Here is a 24,583-nt window from a genome sequence, read left to right as displayed (position 1 = left end):
AAACTACAAACCTTGCTAAAAGGCATAAATTGGGATAAAATATTAGGAACAAAGAATACGGAGGAGAGATGGGTTTGCTTTAAGAGCATATTAAATAAGGGCATCAGCCAATGTATCCCATTGGGTAATAAATTTAAAAGAGCGAACAAAAATCCTGGATGGCTTAACTCCAATGTAAAAATGCATATAAAAGCAAAGGAGAAGGCCTTCAAAAAATACAAGGTTGAGGGATCATCCTCAGCATTCAGACTTTATAAAGAATGCAATAAGAAATGTAAGGGTGCAATTAGGACGGCTAAGATAGAACATGAAAGACACATAGCGGAGGAGAGCAAAAAGAATCCCAAGAAATTCTTTAAGTATGTAAACAGTAAAAAAGGGAGGACAGACCATATTGGCCCCATAAAGAATGAGGAAGGACATCTGGTTACAAAGGATGGGGAAATGGCAAATGTATTGAATTTATTCTTCTCCTCAGTCTTCACGAGTGAATCGGGGGGCTACAGTAACCAAAACTACAGTGTTTATCCTCATGACACAACACAGGAAGCACCTCCATGGTTAACAGAGGACGGAATTAAAATTAGACTTGAGAAACTTAACATTAATAAATCACCGGGACCAGATGGCTTGCATCCGAGGGTACTTAGGGAACTCAGTCAGGTGATTGCCAGACCGTTGTTCCTAATTTTTACAGACAGTCTATTGACTGGAATGGTACCAGCTGATTGAAGAAAAGCCAATGTAGCACCAATATTTAAAAAGGGCCCAAAAAACATCCCTGGGAATTACAGACCAGTTAGCCTAACATCAATAGTATGTAAACTGGAGAGGATGATAAGGGACTATATACAAGATTTTAGTAATAAGAACGATATCATTAGCAGTAATCAGCATGGATTCATGAAGAATCGTTCTTGCCAAACCAATCTATTAACCTTCTATGAGGAGGTGAGTTGCCATCTAGATAAAGGAAGGCCCGTAGACGTGGTGTATCTGGATTTTGCAAAAGCATTTGACACAGTTCCCCATAAACATTTACTGTACAAAATAAGGTCCGTTGGCATGGACCATAGGGTGAGTACATGGATTGAAAACTGGCTACAAGGGCGTGTTCAGAGGGTGGTGATAAATGGGGAGTACTCAGAATGGTCAGGGGTGGGTAGTGGGGTTCCCCAGGGTTCTGTGCTGGGACCAATCCTATTTAATTTGTTCATAAACGACCTGGAGGATGGGATAAACAGTTCAATCTCTGTATTTGCAGACGATACTAAGCTAAGCAGGGCAATAACTTCTCCGCAGGATGTGGAAACCTTGCAAAAAGACCTGAACAAATTAATGGGGTGGGCGACTACATGGCAAATGAGGTTCAATGTAGAAAAATGTAAAATAATGCATTTGGGTGGCAAAAATATGAATGCAATCTATACACTGGGGGGAGAACCTCTGGGGGAATCTAGGATGGAAAAGGACCTGGGGGTCCTAGTAGATGATAGGCTCAGCAATGGCATGCAATGCCAAGCTGCTGCTAATAAAGCAAACAGAATATTGGCATGCATTAAAAGGGGGATCAACTCCAGAGATAAAACGTTAATTCTCCCGCTCTACAAGACTCTGGTCCGGCCGGACCTGGAGTATGCTGTCCAGTTCTGGCCACCAGTCCTCAGGAGGGATATACTGGAAATGGAGCGAGTACAAAGAAGGGCAACAAAGCTAATAAAGGGTCTGGAGGATCTTAGTTATGAGGAAAGGTTGCGAGCACTGAACTTATTCTCTCTGGAGAAGAGACGCTTGAGAGGGGATATGATTTCAATTTACAAATACTGTACTGGTGACCCCACAATAGGGATAAAACTTTTTCGCAGAAGAGAGTTTAATAAGACTCGTGGCCACTCATTACAATTAGAAGAAAAGAGGTTTAACCTTAAACTACGTAGAGGGTTCTTTACTGTAAGAGCGGCAAGGATGTGGAATTCCCTTCCACAGGCGGTGGTCTCAGCGGGGAGCATTGATAGCTTCAAGAAACTATTAGATAATCACCTGAATGACCGCAACATACAGGGATATGTAATGTAATACTGACACATAATCACACACATAGGTTGGACTTGATGGACTTGTGTCTTTTTTCAACCTCACCTACTATGTAACTATGTAACTCCGTAATCAACAGAATGGGATAGGCATTCTTAATCGTGAAATGCTTGAGACCCCTATAATCGATACAAGGTCTCATCTCACCACTCTTCTTTTTCACAAAAAAAAAAAAACAGCACCAGCAGGAGACAAGGATTTGTGGATGAAACCTCGAGAAAGTGTGTCTACAACATACTCCTCCATTGCCTTATTCTCCAAAACCGACAAAGGGTAAACCCAGGCCACGAAGGGGTATGGCAGGTTGAAGGTCAATTGCGCAATCATACGACCGGTGTGGAGGCAAAGTACCGGTTTGACCTTTGTCAAAGACATCGCTAAAATCATGGTACTCCTCCGGCAGGGAGGAGAGTGAAGAGGTGCACAGGACCTTGGCTTCCTTCTGGAAGCATCTCTCACTACACTGTGGCGACCAGGACAGAACCTCAGCACGGAGCCAATCAAAAGAAGGGTTGTGCCTCTGTAACCAAGGATAACCAATAACCAGAGGAAACTTAGGTGAGGAAATAACTTGGAATTGGATTATCTCATGGTGAAGGGCCCCTACGGCCATGGACAATGGAACAGTCTCGTGAGTCACATGGGCAGGCTGTAGAGGTCTCCCGTCAAGAGCCTCAATGGCAAGTGGAGTGTCACGCAGCTGCAGCGGAATCGAGTGCTTCGATACAAAGGCAGCATCAATGAACAGGCCTGCAGCCCCAGAGTCGATTAGAGCCTGTATCTCGACGAACGACTCAGCCCAAGACAGGGTAACCGAAACCAGGGGCTTATCTTTCTGGGAAACTGGAGACGAAACAACGCTAGCTAAGGTCTGTCCATGACAGGACCTCAAGGTTCGGGCGTTCCCTGGATGGGTAGGACAAGACTTCAAAAAGTGACCAGCCTGGCCACAATAAAGGCACAATCTCTCTCTCCTCCTGAGGGCTCTCTCATCCACAGAGAGACGCGTCAAGCCCAAGTGCATGGGTTCATCTTCACAGACCGACTCGGTACCAGGAGGCATGGAAGGTGAGGGAGGCAAGGGTGGGACTGCAAAGCTCGGAGACAAATGTACAGGAGGCTTGCGCCAGCGCTCCTTAAGAGAGTCTTTCTCTGAGTCTGTAGTCAATGAGGATGGCAAATGTGATCAACCTCTCCAGCTCAGTGGGTATATCTCGGGCTGCTATCTCATCCCTGATGTTATCCGAGAGACCATGATAGAAGGCAGCCACGAGGGCCTCATTGTTCCAAGCAACCTCTGCTGCCAGAGTATGGAATTCAATGGCGTAATCGGCAACAGTACTCTGTTTGATGGACATGAGGCTCTTGGCAGCAGAAGCGGAGCGTGCCGGAACGTCAAATACCCTTTTGAAGGAAGCCACAATGTCTGGGTAACTCAGGACCACGGGTTTTTGCGTCTCCCATAGAGGGTTTGCCCAGGCCAAGGCTCTCTCAGAAAGCAAAGATATCACAAAACCTACTTTGCTTCTGTCCGTGGGAAACGCCTGGGGCAGCATCTCAAAGTATATCTCAACCTGGTTGAGAAACCCTCTGCATTGAATTGGATTGTCCCCAAATCGCTGGGGAAGCGGAGTGGAACCAAACATGCCTCTTATAGAGGTAATACTCGAGGCGGGTGCCTGCACAGAGACTGGAGCAGCAGCAGGAGCAGCCTGCAACATAGGTTGTACCGGAGCAGCCATAGTGGAAGATTCCAGATGAGCCGTGCGACTTAGGAGCGTTTGTAACACCAAGGCAAACTGATCCATGCGGTGATCCTGGTCATCCAATCTGGAAAAACTATTACCAACAAGTGGACTGACTGCATCTTCTGAATTCATGGCCTTCGCCTACTGTCAGAAACACTTGTTTAATAATAATAAAAAGGTAAACAGAGTAAGCATAGTCAATACATAGCCAGAGTTCAGTAACCAGATTGGGTAGTCAGTCAATGGCAATGTCAGAGAGCCAATAATCAACATAGTAGTACAGCAATCAGGATCAGGAGTCAGAAGGGACGTCAGCCGAGCAATTCTTCAACAGGAACGCAGGAGAAAGTCTCTGAGATGTGACCAAAGGTGAAGGCAGAAATGAAGTGAGCTGGATGGCTTTAAGTAGCCAGGACTGACGAGCAGATCATCAACAGCTGAGTCACTGTGGAGAGAAAGGAGCTGGCAATTAGCCGACAGCTGAGTGGCCAGCTCCGAGAAGGAAGGGCTGAGCCCAGCCCTGACAGTTCTCTGGCACACTCCAGTCTATCTACGCCTAAAGTGCTTTAAGTCCTTGGAAGCTCTCCTTAAACTCTTTGTATGGGGGAATAATAGGCATAAACTCTCATGGCAGGCACTTAAAAACCCGACAGATATGGGCAGTACGGCCCTCCCTGACTTCAACCACTACTATATTGCATCTCAACTGTCTCAACTCTTCCACATTGACAAGACAGACAACGAACGCTTCCTTGCCCTCTTATGCCCACGTTGGGCACAACATACCAGAGGTCCGCTAAGTGCCATATCAGTGGGCACAGGAAACACGGAGCCGGGGAGCACAGAAAGTCCCTACTTTATCACTATACATGCACATGGGACCTAGCATCTGCCAAATTCCTTCACATTCAGAACTCAGAACTCTGGGCATCAAGGGGCATATACTACATGCACCACTTGATGTCCTAAGGGAATCTTAAGACCTTTAATGCACTTAGGGAGGAATTTACGCTTCAAAATAAAATGTTTTTCCGATTCCTACAGGTCCGACATGCGCTCCAGGCGCAATTTCCGCAATCCCTCCCACAACCCGCTCCCAACCCTATTGTAGCAACAATTAAGAGCACAGACCCTAAAAAGCTAATATCATGCTTCTATAACATGCTTTCCACTCCTGTCCCTGCAAAACTGGCTTATGATCTGGGAGGGAGAGGTGGGACCAATTGAAGATGAGGAATGGGAGGAAGCTTTAGAGACCTGCAAGACAGTGTCCCCCAAGCTCTCAGATAGACTGTCCCAAATATACATACTCAACCAAGCATACCTTACCCCTCTTAGGGTTGCCAGGTACAAAAGGAACCAGTCCACCATATACCCAATGTGTGGCCTCAAAACAGGCACATTCTTCCACCTTATATGGTCCTGCCCCAAAATACAGGCGCTTTGGAAACAAATTGTGACCTTCCTACACAATGTCATGGGATCCCCTCTAGCACGTGACCCGAAACAATGCCTTCTTAGGATATTTCCCGACATCCTAGACAAATTCACCAAAATATTCCTTCATGAAACCCTGTTCACAGCTAGGAAAACCATTGCTATAAAATGGATGAGACCAGATCCTCCAAATATCGTAGACTGTAAGAGAGATGTGAACACGGCCATATAAAAGATTCTTATACATTAATAGAGGTTGCCCAGACAAATATAATAGAATTTGGGAGCAGTGGCTGCAGGAATCTGAAACTTGTATATTACACTAGTATACACTAGTATATGCAAATAATGAATATTTTATTATATACCAAGTGTCATATACTCTCACATAAGTGCCTACCAAATACATGATGACTTCTTTATGTATTGCAATCATATTATATACCTTGCTTCATTTAAGATGGAAACTGTATAAGTATAACTATTGTATCTGATTTATGTACACTTTTGCCTAATAAAACTTTTGTTCAAGGAAAAAAAAGATATGTAAGTGTATAAGAATACATATTGACCTAAACTGATGAAAAAAATTGTTTTTTTACATTTTTTGGGGGGATATTTCTTATAACAAAAAGTAAAAAATATTGTTTTTTTTAAATTGTCGGTCTTTCTTTGTTTATAGCACAAAAAATAAAAACCGCAGAGGTGATTAAATACCACCAAAAGTAAGCTCTATTTGTGGGGAAAAAAGGCATCAATTTTTTTGGGTACAGCGTCGCACAACTGCGCAATTGTTAGTTAAACTGACGAAGTGCCGTATCGCAAAAAATGGCCTGGTCATTAATCGGGCAAATCTTACGGTCCTTATGTGGTTAATTATTATTCAGAACAATCAATGTCTGTTCTGCAAATATAAACTTTCTTACCTTGCTGCTTGCATGAATTAACCTCTGTGTTTATGTACAGTGTTGCATCATCATGGTTGAAGGGTAACTCCACTTTCTGGGGGAAAAAAATAGCAAATAAAGAAAAAATAATAAAGCGTATACAATTGCATCACAAGTCATATTGTACTTATATATTATTAAAAATTACCTCTCCTTTTCAATCTGCAGCCGCTGTAATTTTCTGAAAATGTAGTGCAATATGGCTACCTGGAGTTGTTCTGTACACAGAATATGTACTGAACACACCCCAGAAATATAATTTTCTGCTTGTGTGATTGGCTCACCAATTTTCCCAGAAGTCTGCCTAGTATACAAGTCAGATTTCAGGCACCCCCTGCTACAAAAATGTAATTTTTGGTAAGCTACTCCCAATAGGAACATGTCTAAAGGGACGCAGACCCTGAAGATTTCCACATTAGTGCTCTGCAGCTGCACAGCTGATAATTATGAAATTATTAGATCCACTTAGCACAGAGGAACAAACATGGATTTCCTCAGAATAACAAAAGGTAGGAATCTGCAACAAAGATCGTTATAATCCTTGCAATGTACATAGATCACCCAGAGGGGAATGTTTTTTTTTTCTCAACAAGAGTAGAGTTACGCTTTAAAGATGCCTAACCCAGAAGAAGTTCAGGAGACAATGTTAATGTCAGCAAGGGAGCTCGCAGACATCTCATCACTGTAGCGGAGCTAATTTCCGCTTAATCAAATAGGTAAAAAAGGATGTACAAATACCTACATTTTTGTCTACTTTACACATATCTTGTATCTACACATATTTGAATTACCACTGGGATAGTAGGGGTCCCTTCCCATATTCTACCATTCTCTAGCAATTTATTCTCTCTGCGTTTTTCCTCCCTCTGCCTTGTTCTTTCTTTTTACAACAAATTTCAAAATTACATTGATCCAGATCAGACTCTTTTACCATTATTTCCACATGTGGACTTTCCTTCATCTACTCAGTAATATGATCAGGCAACAGTCATTGGTCTATACTCTGCAGTACTAGTGTGTAATTTCCCCCTCCATGTCTGCTAATATGGTTCACAGCTTTAATTAGTAGGAGACAGTCACAAAGGGGGCTAGTGGTATTGGGCTCTCTTATTGGAAAAAAAAAAAGTTGAATGTTCTGCAAAACCTTGCGTCCTCTGTGCTTCCCTTATTAAATATTTAATTATTAAATAGAAAATTTTATATACAGCTAAATGAAAAAAAAAAAACAAAAACATCAGTTTAACAACAAACTTAATTAAAAAAATAAAATGAACTCCAAATCATGATAATGTAGCGCTTACCCCTGCATGAGCCACTGGATATGATGGGTTCTCTGTTCTGCCACGATTCTTTAGGTTGCTTGGTCCCAATTGATACACTTATGTAGCTTAAAAGTTAGTATGGTACTGCTGTATAATAATGCACAGAAAAATGGCCACATGGAACTGGATGGTAGTTTAAATAGATTTATTATGGTGAGGCAGATAAACAATAGTCCCAAGACAAAGCGACTCTTTGTGGCTTAGTCTCGCTCTGGTCCTCTCGCACATGTGTCTCTGCTCTCTGTGTAGGCATGAAAAGCAAAAGGTCCACACACAGTGGTCTCCCTGCACTGTCTGCTCTGAACTCTGGTAGTTTGCCAAGGCAAATGTTGTCCCTTTCCTCTAATGTGGTGCACAGGTTTCTGCCACTTGTATTCCACAGCCCCATTCATCTCCATTCACTTGCATTGCACTGTGCTCCCATAAGGACTACAGATCCTTTTATCCTTAGCTGCCACTGCATAGCAAGTCCTTTTGCCACTGATTGGCTGAAAGAAGGTGGGGGGGGGGGGGAGCAAGAGTGAGAGAGAGGGCACCCAGGCACTCTAGCAACAGGGCAGGAAAGCGAGAGGAGAGAATGCTGACTAGCACTGCTCGCTCAGAGTTGGATGAGGGAAGAGCGGCCAGAGGATAACACAGCTATCAGCACTTGGCTACAATAGTTTCACATTAAATTTATTATTTAATACAAAGCAAAGGCAAATGCTTCAAGTATGGAAAGGAAAGTTTTTGAGCAATCTTTAAAGCAGAACAAAAGTTCACTAGGTGTGGGAAGTTCTTGCCATATTGTGCACACTTTCCTGTGAGAGTGCCCTCCTCCAGCCTCTTCCTGACCAATCAAAGCTTTCAGTTGCCCCTACATTCCCCTCCATTATCTTCTCCACAATCTTTGTCTGTTAGATGGCTACTGATAATTTAACTCCTGTTCATAAGCACAAAAGCTACATCATCCCCTCCTCCCAGCATTTGACAGATGCTGTAAATGGGCCAAGTGTACACAGAACATTTCTAGGGAAAGAGGAAAAAATATTCTTGGAAGAAGAGACTTTGCATGTTTCTTCCGCCAAAAAAACCCTACCTACTTGATTTTTTGTGTTCATTTTGAGTTTCACTTTAAGGAGATGTCCAAAGCTACAGAAGGAAAATTAGTAAAAAGAACAGATACACATTCTATAGAAGGCTAAGGTGCTTTCATGGGCCTTGTTGTTATTAATCTGTTTAATAATTGTGGTCAATTCTATTTTCTAGGTAATTCCCAATGGAAATGCCAAAATATCTTTGTCATACAAATATATGATACATGAAGATTCCTTAAATGTTGGTAATAACTATGTTCCTGAAGAAGACATGGTTGCATATGAGTGGGCATTAAAGAAATGGTCTCCTTGTTCCAAGCCATGCGGTGGAGGTAATTGTATTTTTCTTGCAATTTATGATAATACGAATGGAAAAAAAGCTAAATAACAAATGATCCACTCTGAAATGTATAAGTGTTTTAAAGAGAGTAATTTATAGTCCTATTTCAATTTGGAGTTGTACTTCTAAAGATTTGTTCCATTTGGAGATTTGTCATGGTCTCCTGTACTGTTGTGCTTGGTCTCACTTTGATATCAGAAAATAGGGACTTTTTTTCTCTCATTTGCATTTAGTACTCCTGTCCATGCAGTAATTCCATGAGTACAGCTGATGAGAGTTTATCTAACTGCAGAACCTCTTATAATATTGTGAATTCTCTGATGTTAATATAGCTGCAAAGTGTGCTATTAAGTGGTTTTTAAGAAAATATTGAAAGACAAAATAGCAGAAGAGAAGGGGAAGGTTAGGAATTAATATCCTTTTTCATGTGGTCACTACTGCAACATTGCAGGTCTCACTATGTGAAATGTAGTGCAATCCTTTCTTAAATCCCCAATGCAGTTATCTAGCTGTTCTGGTTTGTATTTGTTTTTGCTAATAATATTAATTATGTGTGTGCATTTACTTCATATGATTGGAACATTCAAATAAACTACACACAACAGAATAAGTCTCATTCTCTCTTTTCGTTAGTAGCATTTTTTTTATATTAACCTTGTAATAAGCATTCCCCCCTAACCCCAGCAGCATTTCTTTCCCCAGTTACCTTTTCACTTGCTTCTTTGACACACAAGAACCATAAACCAATGTGCACTCTGACTCGGTTAAATTCAACACAGGGAATAACATAATGCATATATAGTCAATATGGGAGGTTCACATCCTGTTCTGCAAAAAATCAGGATGCAAACCTATAGCAGCCACCTTTCTTTTAGGGCTGTTATGCCTACTGGTACCTCAAACTATGCCCCGAGTCTCAAATAGCACTGCTATATTCCTAGGACCAGGACAATCTACAGCAACCCCCAAAGAGAGAGATTTCTTTTTTTTTTCAAATATTTTATTTAACTCTCAACAGGCAATTACAGGTTATCACATTAACAGTTTGTAGTACGCAACACAACAGATACATCGAAATGTTATGTAGCCATGCTTTGCTGAAATAGGCATTACAGTTGTATTGGTTACAAACGAGTTTGACTCCCGCTAGTGTCCTTTGTATGCTGTTAAGACTTTGTTTAGTTTCTGTGAAGCAGTGTTACAAAGCATTGTGGGAGATGTAGTTTAATGAGGAAGTGACTCATGTGTTAACTTAATTATTGGAACTACTAGACCCACAATGCCAAGCCACAGACCCACAAGGCAAAGTTACTACACTGCATGCTGGGAGCAGAAATAAAAAGGACAGCGCGGCCATTTTCCGGCCCCTTGGGAAGCCATTCAATACCTGCCTGCAGTGAGGTCTGTGCGTGTGACCGGGAGACTGTGGCCTGTGAGGTGCAGAGCAGAATCGGTCAGCCTCTGAGGTGTTTTAGAGCACAGTCAGCTGGACCAGCATGCGGATGGACCAGAGGACCCAAGATTTTTAAAGGTTTCCTGCATTACAGTCATCAGTCATCAGAAGGAGCGGTGTGGTGTGACGGCGCCAGCTTGGATCGGACTGAGATATCAGGAAAGGAGTCTTACAAGCATCTGAGCCTGTTGTTGTGAGCGGGCACTTGCCCAGATCAGTATAGTGCACTGTTGCTGTGTGAGTTAGTTACAGACTGCTGGTGAGACTTGTAGTCCCACAGAAGTGATCTCACTTATCCATAGGCTACATACAGTGGAACTTCAGGGTCTGCCTTCCCTGGGTTATAAAGTTAATGCTGAGTTGTACCCACTGCTAAGGAGAAAGTATTACAAGTGCCTTATATGTGTAAGTACGCAATTACCAGCGCATCATTTATCCTACAATTTGTTTTCTACTTATTTCCCTGTTTGGATTTACAAATACTGCAGTCTAATACCATAAGCTAGCTGAAGATCAAGAAGACAAGGGACTTTTATCCTCTTCTACAAAGCATCACAGTTTTGGAGTATATTGGATGTTTGTCCCATTGTGCACCTGTCTGCATACATCTATTATGGTAACTATTTGATCTACAATTCTCAAGATTATATTTTATGTTATTCAATTTTCATTAATTGTTTACACTGGATTACACTTTCCTTTATGTTCAACATCTAGTACAGTAAATTACTTAAGTGGTTCAATAGCTCTGTGTGTGGTCCTTATTGATAACATAATGTTACAATATGGAACCTGAGGTGTCAGAGGTAAGAGAGGATCTGCAGAATCGGATAGCCAGTGGGGTATAGAGTCAATCAGCAGCCCCTATGGGGGTACCACTACATTTGGAGGTCCCACCGAGATATCCCATCTGGAGTGCCTGAGCAGATCAGTAGAGGAGTCCAGAATAGAAGAGGTCATGGACTCGGCAACGGCTACCCAATGGAGCCAAGAGTATGGGAGCCAGTTGGAGAAAACCACAGTTTTGGGGTTACCAGGAGACCAATGGTTTGATAGAGAGGTAGGCGGTCCCAGAACAGGGGTCCTACCTCTTGGAGGGAGTGGTGAGTTTAGCAGAAGGCTTAGATGGCCAGGTGATCCCAGTACAGTTGTCAGCGGAAAAGGGAGAGAAACCACCGGAGACACCACCAGAGAGCCCTATTGCAAGAAACTCAACAGAGGGCAATCCAAATACCACCATGGCCGCAGCAGGAAGCCCCAGAACCAGGATGCCACCCGCATCATTCTGTCTGGACACAAGCCGCCTAGTGGATAGTCTGATACAGAGTCACCAGACATCCACCAATGAGAGATATCAGAAGCTGACGACCTTCTCAGGTCATATCCCCAGGCCTGATGGGGAGGAAGAATTTGAGAGTTGGATGGATCAGGCAATGCAAGCCCTAGAAGACTGGAGAGTGTAGGGGGCAGTGGGAAGATGGCAAATTAGTGAGAGCCTGTTGAGCCCAGCAGCAGATGTAATCAGGAGCTTTAGGAGAAAGCCGGATTGTGAAGCCAGGGATTACATCAAAAGCCCTCTATGCTGTTTATGGAAGGGTGGAGAAGTTATCTGATCTGATGTACCAGTTCGAGCATACCCACCAGATGAAAGGAGAGAAGTAGTTGGCATACATTGTCCGCATAGACCAGATTCTACACCAGATCATTCAGAAAAAGGGTGTCATGGTGGTAAGGAAAAAGAATGGGTCATTGCGCATGTGTATTGACTATCGAACCCTGAATCGGCGCACCATCCCAGACCAGTACACCACACCCCACATTGAAGATGCCCTACAGTGTCTTACTGGAGCCAAGTGGTTTAGTGTATTAGACTTTAAGATACTATCAGATTCCCATGCACTCAGAAGACCAGGAGAAGATGGCTTTCATATGCCCATCGGGATTCCATGAGTTCAGTCGGATGCCTCAGGGACTATGGGGGGCCCCTGCCACTTTTCAACGTTTGATGGAAAGAACGGTTGGGGACATGAATCTGGTAGAAGTCTTGGTGTACCTGGATGACATCATCATGTTTGGGAAGACCCTAGAAGAGCATGAGGCCCGATTGGAAAAGGTATTTTCTCACCTTTATGAAGAAGGATTGAAGCTGTCACTAGAGAAATGCCAGTTCTACAGAACTTCCGTTACCTACTTGGGCCATGTGGTTTCCACAGGAGGAGTTACCATAGATCATCAGAAGCTGGAGGCTGTCACTACCTGGCCTAGGCCAAGAACTGTAACTGAGTTGAGATCGTTCTTGGGTTTCTGCTTATACTACCGAAGATTTGTGGAAAATTTTGCCAAGATTGCCAGGCCTCTCAATGAGCTATTGCAAGCGGTTACAGGGGAGGAAGAAGATGGAATGAAGCCCAAGAAGAGTGGTGCTCGCAAGAAAGGAGAGTCCGTCCAGAGTCAATCGACCCCTCTATGTGAAAAGGCGTTTTGGAAATTGAAGAAAAGTCTCACAGAGGCTCCAGTTTTGGCCTACGCTGATCATAGCCTGCCTTACGAGTTACATGTGGATGCCAGTAGAGAAGGCCTTGGAGGAGTGTTGTATCAGGAACAGAAAGGTGGATTGAGACTGGTGGCCTATGTGAGTAGAAGCCTCACTCCATCAGAGAAGAACTACCCTATACACAAACTGGAATTTTTGGCCCTCAAGTGGACAGTGGTAGATAAATTAAGAGACTATTTGTATGGGGTTGAGTTTGTCAAGACGGACAACAATCCATTAACTTACGTTTTGACCACAGCAAAGCTGAATGCCACAGGACACAGGTGGATAGCAGTGTTAACAGGATTTCGGTTCAGTCTGAAGTAGCGGCCTGGAGTTGGGAACCGAGATGCAGATGCATTATCTTGCAGGCCATATAGACGAGAAGAAGAACAAGAAGAATGGGCCTGTGTTACTGAAGGAGTATGGGCCTTGTGTCGGGGATTGGACCAGAAGATGAAGGGAGGAGTGGCTGCTGACTATCTGGGAGTTCATCCATCTGGTATACCAAGGCGTTACTGTGGGCTGACCCAAATAAGAGGAGAAGGCTTACTCCAATTGTCCAAGAGGGATTCGAAGAGGGATCAGGAGCAGGACCCACTGGGCCAGTTAGCATTACAGGCCTTGAACAAGCAGGATCCTGGACTGTTGCTGAAGAGTCACATAAAGGGAGCAAAAATCATGCATCGAGAATGGGATCGGTTGGAAACCAGGGATGGAAACTTACTGTACAGGTGTTGCCCAACTGAAAATAAGGAAGAAAGGTGGCAGCTGTTTCTTCCGTAAAAACACTGTTCTACAGTTCTAGTGTCATTACATAATGAGCATGGCCTCTGGGGATAGACAGAACTTTTCGACTGATCAGAGAGAGGTTCTACTGGCCCAACTTAAGAGGAGAAGTGGAGAGTTACTGTCACTCTTGTCTAACTTGTATCCAGCGGAAAACCCTGCCAGTTAGGGCAGCCCCAATGAGCCATTTGCAAAGTCAGGAGCCTTTAAATTTGGTATGCATTGACTTTCTGTGTCTGGAACCCGATACAGGTGGAAGAAATAGTATTCTGGTTGTGACTGATCATTTCACTCGCTATGCACAGGCCTACCCTACTAAGGATCAGAAAGCTAGTACAGCAGCTAAGGTGCTTGTGGAGAAGTTTTTTGTGCACTATGGACTTCCTGTGCGAATTCACTCCGATCAAGGGAGAGACTTCGAGAGTCACCTAATACATCAGTTGTGTGCTTTACTGGGTATCAAGAAATCATGTACCATGCCCTATCACCCTCAAGGTGACGCTCAAGCAGAAAGATTTAATCAAACTCTGTTGAACATGTTGGCAACCTTGACTCCAGACAAGAAGCAGCATTGGGGGAATCACATAGCAGCACTAGTTCATGCTTATAATTGCACAGAGAATGATGCCACTGGCTACTCCCCTTACCGTCTTATGTTCGGGAGAGAAGCTAGACTTCCTGCTGACTTGGCTTTTGGCACTTCCCTGGATGATACTCCATTGTTGTCGCATAAAGGATATGTGAATAGACTTAAAAAAAATCTGCGACAGGCATATGAGAAAGCGGTGGAACATGCTGCTACCAGGAAATCCCGAAATAAGAGAAACTTTGATCCAAGAGTAAAAGTTCAAGATCTACAACCAGGAGATTGGGTACTACTGAAAAATTTGGGAGTACCTGGAAAGCATAAATTGGCAGATTGGTGGAGGCCGCAGCCTTATATTGTGTGTAAGCAAATTCCTGGTTTACCAGTTTATCATATTAGACCTGACAGGGAGACGGGACCAAGAAAGATGTGGCACCGGAATCACTTGTTACCGCTGTCAGATGCAATGAGGATACCTCAAGCACCTCAATTACCTCCTCCAAAGATGACTCCACCTCGTACATGCTCACAGAACAAAATATTCATTGAAGCTGAGGTGATGGATGAAGAAGATGACGAGTTTGGAGAAGATTATGGGTACTTTCAAACCTTTAGTCCAGTACTTTTGCCAGAGAAAAAGGAGGTGGATGAAGAAGATGATGAGTTTGGGGAAGAGTATGTGTGCTCTCCAGTTCCTAGTACTGTGCCTTCATCATCGTTGAGGAGAAGGATTGAGGACGACAATATGGTGATGGTGCTTACCTGGTTTTGGCCTGAGGAAGAAGGTTCAATAGCCAACCCTTTGAAGAGAATAAGGGAGAGAATCAGAGAGATGGAAACTCTTAGAGCTTTGCTACCACAGCCAAAAGAACCAGTCAGAGTGGAGCCTCAACGGTCAAAGGATACTGGCAATGTGGTGCTTCCACGGCCACTGCAGAAGGAAAAGACAGTCCATAGATCCCTTGGGCTAGAGTTTCAGAAAATGCTACCAAGGAAGGATGTGAAAGGAACCAAGGCTGTAACAGTTGTTCCTGAGCAAAAGACTGGAAATTTGATGGACTTCTCCAGTGAAGTATTGCAAGTTCCTGAAACTAAGGCATCTTTACAAATTCCTGAAATTGAAACACTAAATCTTTCTATTGACTTGAGTGTCCAGGATGAAGTTAAAGACTCAGTACAGCCTACTAGGATCCTTTCACACATGCGGTTAAGATGGGATGTACAACCCCCTCAAGAGACTCACGTATGATACGCTGGAGGAAAGCTCCGAAGAGCAGATTCATACCATCCATATGTCAGCTCCTAAAGCTACACCTCCCACCGTTAATTGGGTATGGGGTGACTCTGCTCTAACCTCTGGCACCAATGGGTGGGACACAGCAATTGCCCTGGCCTGTTCAAAGACTGATTCTGAAATTACTGAGGGTGTGTACAAGTGGTTTCAAGAACATCCAGAAGTGTATCAGTATTTGTTAAATTTAGAGTGGGATTAGGAAATAATAACTTACTCTTTGCTTTCAGAGAGATAAAATGTTAATCTTCATATCTTTGGGGACCAAAGAGTTTAAGTAGGGGGAGTGTGTAGCCATGCTTTGCTGAAATAGGCATTACAGTTGTATTGGTTACAAATGAGTTTGGCTCCCTCTAGTGTCCTTTGTATGCTGTTAAGACTTTGTTTAGTTTCTGTGAAGCAGTGTTACAAAGCATTGTGGGAGATGTAATTTAATGAGGAAGTGACTCATGTGTTAACTTAATTCTTAGAACTACTAGACCCACGATGCCAAGCCACAGACCCACAAGGCAAAGTTACTAGGCTGCATGCTGGGAGCAGAAATAAAAAGGACAGCGTGGCCATTTTCCAGCCTCTTGGGACGCCATTCAATACCTGCCTGCGGTGAGGTCTGTGTGTGTGACCGGGAGACTGCGGCCTGTGAGGCACGGAGCAGAATCGATCAGCCTCTGAGGTATTTCAGAGCACAGTCAGCTGGACCAGCGTGCGGATGGACAAGAAGATCCAAGATTTCTAAAAGTTTCCTGCATTACAGTCATCAGTCATCAGAAGGAGAGGTGCGGTGTGACGGCACCAGCTTGGATCGGACTGAGATATCAGGAAAGGAGTCTTACAAGCATCTGAGCCTGTTGTGGTGAGCGGGCACTTGCTCAGATCAGTATAGTGCACTGTTTCTGTGTGAGTTAGTTACAGACTGCTGGTGAGACTTGTAGTCCCACAGAAAGGATCTCACTTATCCATAGGCTGCATACACTGGAACTTCAGGGTCTACCTTCCCTGTGTTATAAAGTTAATGCTGAGTTGTACCCACTGCTAAGGAGAAAGTATTACAAGTGCCTTATATGTGCAAGTACACAATTACCAGCGCATCATTTATCCTACAATTTGCTTTCTACTTGTTTCCCTGTTTGGATTTACAAATACTGCAGTCTAATACCATAAGCTAGCTGAAGATCAAGAAGACAAGGGACTTTTATCCTCTTCTACAAAGCATCACAGTTCACTTTGCATTTGGAACATTGCATTACAACCTAGGGGGAGCCCTTGAGTACAGGATATATATATTGTATTGTACTGTTGCATGTTCATAATATTATACTGAGGATTTGGTGTGTGTGCTTTGAGGTTTCAGTGGAAAGGTGTTTAATATAAGTTTTGGAGTATATTGGATGTTTGTCCCATTGATCACCTGTCTGCATACATCTATTGCGGTAACTGTTTGATCTACTATTCTCAAGTTTATATTTTATGTTATTCAATCGTCACTTATTGTTTACACTGAATTACACTTTCTTTTATGTTCAACATCTAGTACAGTAAATTACTTAAGTGGTTCAGTAACTCTGTGTGTGGTCCTCATTGATAACATAATATTACAATATGGAACTCGAGGTGTCAGAGGTAAGAGAGGATCTGCAGAGTTGGGGTAGCCAGTGGGGTATAGAGTTGTCAGCAGCCCCTATGGGGGTACCGCTACAGTTAGATCATGCATATCATACCCAGTATACAATCTGTGTGGATATAATTCCTGTAGTGTGGCTACTAAAGGATAACTTCATAGAGACTGGTCCCGGGACTGCCTATTTCATTTTCCATTTTCTAAATTTCAAAGAAGAGAGAAGAGTAAAAGACCCCAGCATATAATAGCTAGGGATAAAGAAATAATGAGAGGGAAAGGGGGGGGGAGTACCCTTGAAGGGATGAGGATGCCCAGTCTTTGGGCAGTTAGGCAGGATACATATGCTCAAGGATCATGTTCTAAGTAGGTTTAGGCCTTCTTCAGAGAGGATAAATATATTCCATTATCTCCACAATTCAGAGTATTTATCATGTTTATTTTGTGCTGAAAGTGTGAGATCTTCCAACTTATTGATCTCTTCCACTTTATGGAGCCAGCAGCCAACTGTTGGGGATGAAACGTTTTTCCACTTAAGGGGGATACATGCCTTAGCAGTGTTTATCAAGTGTTGTAGAATTGATTTCTTATATTTTTTAAGCATGGATAAGATTGTTGTGATTACTAAATGTCAAAAAAATTGTCCACAACCTTATTGACCTCAAGAAAATCAAAACTGCATGAAGAAAAGGTGCAGATCTGGCAATGGACACAACAGAAGAGTGAAAACCCAGAGAGTGTGTCGAGTTGTTATTGGCAAACTTGGCCAATGGGGAGAGAAAGGCCAATTTTGTTTTCTTGTCAGAGATGAAGCAGCAAAGGAGATTGCAGGTCATATGTTAAAGAGAGTTAAAAATTATATTTTTTACTGAAGTTTTAGTGAGATTAAACAAAAAAATAGAATGTAATATATTCATTACAAATAAAAAAGCATTTACTATTAGTTGTTCCATCAAATGTTACAGAAGACATGAGCAACCAAGATATATGATATGTAAAGAGTAAATTACCCTCTCTATAAGAATATAAAATTCCTCTGATCGATATAATGAGGAGGGACAACATTAAAGTAATTAAAAAAAAATTAAAATAACAAACATGTTATACTTATTGCACAGAGTAACCCCAATCCTCCTCTTCTGGGTTCCCCGGTGGCGATATTGGCCCCTCCTCTTCTTTTCATGACCACCATAGCCAGTCTCTTGCTATTGGGAGAAATGTTGTCTGCATGCTCCTGGCCTGTGTGTCATGCTCAATAGACTTAGGCCCGCCCACCCCCATTTCCTCTTCACTGCATTTTATTGACAGCAGCAAGAGCCAATGGCTCCTGCTGCTTCTGAAATGCTGTGTGAAGAGGAAAAAATGTGAGAAAAGATACAGCCGTGCACAGCTCTGGTCTCTTCTCACCTCTCTTACTCTTTACACAGGGGAAGGGGGCACAGGTAAATTGAAAAGTTTTTTACCTTAATGCAAACAACGCATTAAGGTAAAAAACATTTTTACATTTGTTAACACTTTAAGATGAGAATTATTGTGTAATAAAAAAGTTAAAGCGGCGTTCCACCAAAATGTGGAGTTCCACCAAAACTCCCCGGCTCCTGTTTGTGAAAGTGAGCTTTTGAGGAGGGCGGGAGCAGGCACCCGATTTTGACAGGTACGCTCCCACTTCCGTTCTGATTGCCTTAGGCGATCGGAAGTGGAAGTTCTCCTTCCCCCACCCTCCCAAAGTTTTCTGGGACACATGACAGGTCCTAGAAGGCTTTGGGACCAGTCAGAGCGCAGCGCCGCTCGTGCATGTGCACTGGGCACCCGGCTGTGAAGCCGCAAGCTTTTACAGCCGGGTGCACATAGTAGAGATGTTGCCACCGCCGAGGGAGGGCATGGGGAGAACATGGCTGCAGTGAGTGCACTGCTGGATCGTGGGACAGGAGAGTGTGTGTTTATTAAAAGTCAGCAGCTACAGTTTTTCTAACTGCTGACTTTTAACCAGTTAACGACCGCCCCATAGCCGAATGACGGCTACAGCACGGCTCGATAACTCTGGGAGGGCGTACATTGATGTCCTCCCAGAATCCGGGGGGCGCACACCCGGGAATATCTGTGACCTCCAGAGCCGGCGCATCACGGATCACGGTTCCCAGCTGACAGCTGAATATACAAACAACAAAAAATTGACGTCCAAAAAAAAAAATTGTGAAAGTAAACGGTGTGGGATCCCCCCCAGGTCTATACCAGGCCCTTCAGGTCTAGTATAGATTCAGATTTTTTTTTTAAATGCCATGGGGTCCCCCCCAAAATCCATACCAGACCCTTATCTGAGCATGCAGCCTGGAGCTCAGGAAAGGAGGGACAAGCGAGCCCCCTCCCCTCCTGAACCATACCTGGCCGCATGCCCTCATACTCATTCACATAGGGTGGGGACCAGGATCTGGGGGCCCCCTTAGACCAGATTCTGATAAGCCCCCACCTGCAGATCCCGACAGCCACCGGCCAGGGTTGTGCTTTGGGGGACCCCAAAGCACACTCCCCATGTTGAGGGCATGTGGCCTGGCATGGTTCAGGAGGGTGGGGGGTTTTAGAAAAAAATTGGTGGTGAGTTCCCCTTAAAATCCATACCAGACCCAAATAGTCTGGTACGGATTTTGGGGGGGGGGGCCCTAAGCCAATTTTTTTTTTACATTTGGCATTGAGTTCCACTTAAAATCCATACCAGACCCAAAGAGCCTAGTATGGATTTTGGGGGGAACCACATGCCAAATTTTTTTAAACAATAGTTTTTCCAGTATTTCTTTCTTAATTTGGTGTAGGGGTGCATCGAATGGATTTTTTGGTGCCAAAACCGATACCGAAAATGAAAAATACACTAGGCCGAAAACCAAAACCGATGCCGAAACTGACCGATACCGAAAATGGCTTTTTTTATATATTAAACAAAAAAATTATTTGATATATAAAATTGTGTTATAGTCGTTATATTATTCATATTCAACTTAATCAATAATTTTATGAATAAAAGAATAGTACAATCCAGTAATGTAAATAAGTACTTTAATAAAAAGCAACCTACATAAATTGGACAGTGGACACAGAAGATAAAATCAAATAAAATACAAAATTATAATAAATTAAAGTTTAAACTACAGCATATCCTGCAGTGCAGACTGCAGTCAGTGCACATTGCATCATAACAACAAAATAAAATAAAAACAAAAAAAACAGGCATAAAAATAATAAATAAATAATATAAAAATGCCAAAGACTAAGACTAATGCCACGTACACACGGTAGGAATTTCTGACAACAAATGTTCGATGGGAGCTTGTTGTCGGAAATTCTGACCCTGTGTAGGCTCCATCGAACATTTTCCATCGGAATTTCCGACAAAAAAAATTGAGATTGTTGGATTGTTTCTGTCAGTTTTAAGTAAGGCAAAAGCGGCAATGCTCACCAGCGAATAGTAGTAATGGTAGCCATCCAGGAGGGACAGTGCCCAGTCTTGTACTTGAGTATGCTCAGGTCCCAGCAGCGTCTCATAAGCATGAGGAGCGTCCGCGGGGAAGGTGCCAGCGTCTCAGCAGGGAACGTGCTTACGAGTGCAGCATCTTAACCGCAAGGAACGTGCACGCCGCCCACACAACGGGTGACGTCACCCACTGGTTCTCCCACTGCTACTGTGCATACGTGATTTTCGGCGCCATTATCTGCAAGAATTCTCCTTTGGCAAATTTTCGGCCACTATGTTTTGGCGGCTGAAATTTCGGTGCATCCCTAATTTGGTGTTCAGAGAGGATTCACATTTAGTTGACATGTTTCATGGCTTACCTAGTCCACAAAATAATTAGCAGAGCCATGAATTACAGCTTTGGAGCAGGGTTTTTTTGTTTTTTGGGGGTTTTTCTTCCCCCCCCCCCCATTACACTTTCTACTCAAGGACTTGCAATACCAAATACTTTTGTATGCATCTAGATTTAATACAGATTTGAAGGGGTATGAATAGTTTGCACTTATAAAATATGTATTTCAAGTCTGCAGAAATCAAACTTAAAGTGAAAAAATCAACTTTTTATAGCAACATTAGTATAAACATTTGGTACATTAATGTACTTGGACCAAAAAAAAAAAGGCATGGGAATGATGCTCCAGCATTTGACAATATAGTTAAAAGAGCCCTGCTCAAAAGAGCTTACAATCTACAAGGATATGACACTAAAAATTAGACAAATTAAACAAATCACATTAGAAAAGCAGGGATACAAATCAAGCTAACAACAAGCATGACTAACCTTTTTTGTGATCAAAAGTCAAACCCCTAAAAAAGTTACATGGAAGAATTATCATAAGCAAAAACAGACAAAATGAATACAAAAGCCAAAAAGGCAGCGCACAAACTACATTGACACACACAGCAGGAATGAATTAGCAGGAACCTTCCTTTGCATCTCAACCATTACATAGCAGTTGTAAGTCTAACATGTGAGATTTAGAAGCAATTATCAAACAACAGTTTTAGTGAGGTGTGGGTCAGGAATTACGCACCCCCCCCAAAAAAACCCCACAAAAACCATATCTATTTTGCAATATACACACTGCAAAGAAAAATTCAGGCCTGTTCCTAGGCCAAACATCCGCCACAAATTCTGGCCTTTAAATAACCTAGCTAAGCTTGCTCACCTCCACCCACCCAGTAAAGGACATACCCACCAGTGTAATTGTTTCGGTCTCTTGAGGTAAGCCTCAAGTGATCACTCCTGTGTCACGTCACAACCTGTTCATCAGAAATACACACTCTTATCTACAAATAAAAAAATGTCTAAGCATTGATATCTGTGCAGGGTAAGGCCTGGTTCACCCTATGCATTTTTTGTGGCTTTTCTGTTTTGCAGAACCACACTACAGTCCATTTAACATGGTTTCCTATGGGTCATGTTAACATTTTTGCATTTTATGGAAAGGGCCAGGGACTTTTTTCTGGTGTTTGGTTCCATAGACTTCAATGGATCAGAAACGTGTAGTGAAAACTGCAAAATGTACCTGGGATATGCAAACTGCAACCTGCATAGGTGTGAACCAGGCCTAAAGCTCAAAATAACACATGGTCAAGGCTCTGCCCATGATGCGTGATCTCAAAATTCTCCAAATCCAACTTGTACATTGTTGGGCATGTGGAGGGTCCAAAACAGGAAATCATAAGCATACAAAATGAAAATATGTGTGCAGCATCACACCAGACTTAGACATCCATATTTGGGCCAAAACACCCCAGTTCTAGATTTGGTGCAAACTCACACTTGCTCGATTTATAATGTGATTTATTGGAGTTCCTTTATGTGAAACCCATCAAAAATGTCATCGCTGGTGAAAAAACAGAACATTTTCTATTAAATACTTACCGTAATTTTTCTTTCCTGATGGAAACCATGGCAGCCGATGTGTGGATTAACCCCGCCTCCTCTCCAATGCTATAGGACCCCATTCCCATAAATTTGAGCTCACAGCCAGAGACTGCGTTCTGTAATTTGCCAACTCTTGATCCATAGGTGGGAACTCCATCTGCCATGGAGTCCATCAGGAAAGGAAAATGACAGTAAGTATTTGATAAAAAATTTTCAGTTTTTCTGACAGACTCCATGGCAGCCTACGTGTGGGAAATAACTAGCCAAACCACACGGACGGGTATGCTGATAGAAAACAAAGCTTTAAATTGCCCCGTTAACCGACAGGATTCTTAGACCAAAGTTTATAGCCAATAAAGATGCAGGATCTATGCAATAATGCGACATGAAAGTATTACTGAAGGCCCATAAGGCTGCTTTGCAGATGACATCTGGAGCCACATGTCAAGCCGTCGCCCAAGAAGTCGCCATGCCTCTGGTTGAATGTGCCGTCACTGCCTCCGGAGGAGCCAAGCCCTTAGCCTTATAATCCTGCTGGATGGTTTGTATGATCCAGGCCTCAATCATTCTGGTCAAAGCCGTTTCCCCTTGTTACTCCCAGAGTAGGATAAACAGATGATCTGAGCTTCTAAAGGAGGAAGTAGCTTGCAGGTATTCCTTCAGTATTTCCCCTACATCTAGTGGGTGAGCCTCTGTGGCTCCTGGAACCTTAAATGTAGGCAGGATAATCTCTTTATGTTCATGTAACACTGACGTGACTTCAGGATTTGAACCGAGCATAGGGATGAGGACCCAGTCTGGAAAGAAAGTCAGGAATGGTTTCCTTATGGCTGAAAGTCCCGATCTCAGAGACCCTCTTGGCCGATGTGATGACCATGAGGAAGGCAACTCTTGCGGAAAGATCTTTGATAGAAACCGGGTTGGTTCCCGTGGCAAATGAGTCCAGCAAGTGAGTCGAGAACAAGAGGGAGATCCCACTTGGGGAATCTTGGCCTCCTTTGGGGCCTGAGTCTTGCCACCCCTCTGAAGAACTGTCGGATTAGAGGGTGAACGGCCCACGATGTTCCGGAGAAGGCTGACAGGGCTGAGATTTGAACCCTGAGGGAGCTGATGGACAGAGCCAGATCTAGACCAGATTGTAAGAATTCTAGGATGTCTTGTATTCCCAGATCTCTGTATGATCTTTCCGTAGAGGATGAGAATTCCACGAACTTGGCCCATATTCTCCCGTAGACCTTATTTGTGCTTGCCCTTCTCAAACTCATGAGAGTGGAAATTCCACCTAAAGCACAGCCGAGGGTTTCCTGCCTCTTCCTCTCAAGAACCAGACCATCAGTCTCAACAGCGCTGGGCAAGGGTGCAGGACTGCCCCCTGAGATAGAAGGTCCGGCCTGAGGGGAAAGGTACCGGGTCTCAAAAGCTAAGCTGGGTCAGGAGGGGAAACCATGGCCTGTTTGGCCAGTATCGAGCTTTTACCACCACCTCGACTGCTTCCACTTGGAGTCTCTGCAGAAATCTGAGAATGACCGGGAACGGGGGAAAGGCATATGCCCTGCTGAATCTCCACCGATCTGTCAGTTAATCTACTCCGAAGGCCTGGCTGCAGCGGGCCTGGGTGTAATACTTCTTGATCTTCAAATTGCAGGGGGATACGAATAGGTCCACTTCGGGATTGACTCCCAAGGACAGGATCCACCTGAACGTCTCCGCGTGAAGGGACCATTCGTTGTTTTCTAGTTGCACGTGAGACAGGAAGTCCGACTGGACATCCTGGGCTCCAGGAACGAAAACTGCCGAGATATTGGCCAGGTTTTTCTGGGCCAATGACATGATAGACTCGACTTCTTGGAGCAAGGTGGAGCTCCTGGTCCCCCCTTGTCTCTTCACATAAGAGACCGCTGAGGTGTTGTCCATTCTTAATAAAACTGTTACCCCTTTCAGGAGATGACTGAAGGGCAC

At 43.4% G+C, this 24,583-nt stretch overlaps 1 protein-coding gene across 2 annotated transcripts in view; it reads left to right on the top strand.

Annotated features, from left to right (window-relative positions):
• LOC141132411 (A disintegrin and metalloproteinase with thrombospondin motifs 2-like) overlaps nt 1-24,583 on the top strand; it is a 1,679,109-nt gene that overhangs the window by 1,338,204 nt on the left and 316,322 nt on the right. For both annotated transcript variants that reach the window (XM_073620760.1, XM_073620761.1), the window contains exon 17: nt 8,797-8,956. In XM_073620760.1, the coding sequence (XP_073476861.1) occupies nt 8,797-8,956 (160 nt within the window). The remainder of the gene's footprint in view (nt 1-8,796; nt 8,957-24,583) is intronic.

Source organism: Aquarana catesbeiana, linkage group LG03 (assembly GCF_042186555.1).
Source record: "Aquarana catesbeiana isolate 2022-GZ linkage group LG03, ASM4218655v1, whole genome shotgun sequence".
Taxonomy (NCBI): Eukaryota; Metazoa; Chordata; class Amphibia; order Anura; family Ranidae; genus Aquarana; species Aquarana catesbeiana.
Note: the sequence above shows the minus strand (reverse complement) of the source record. Positions and strands in the feature narration are given on the sequence as shown.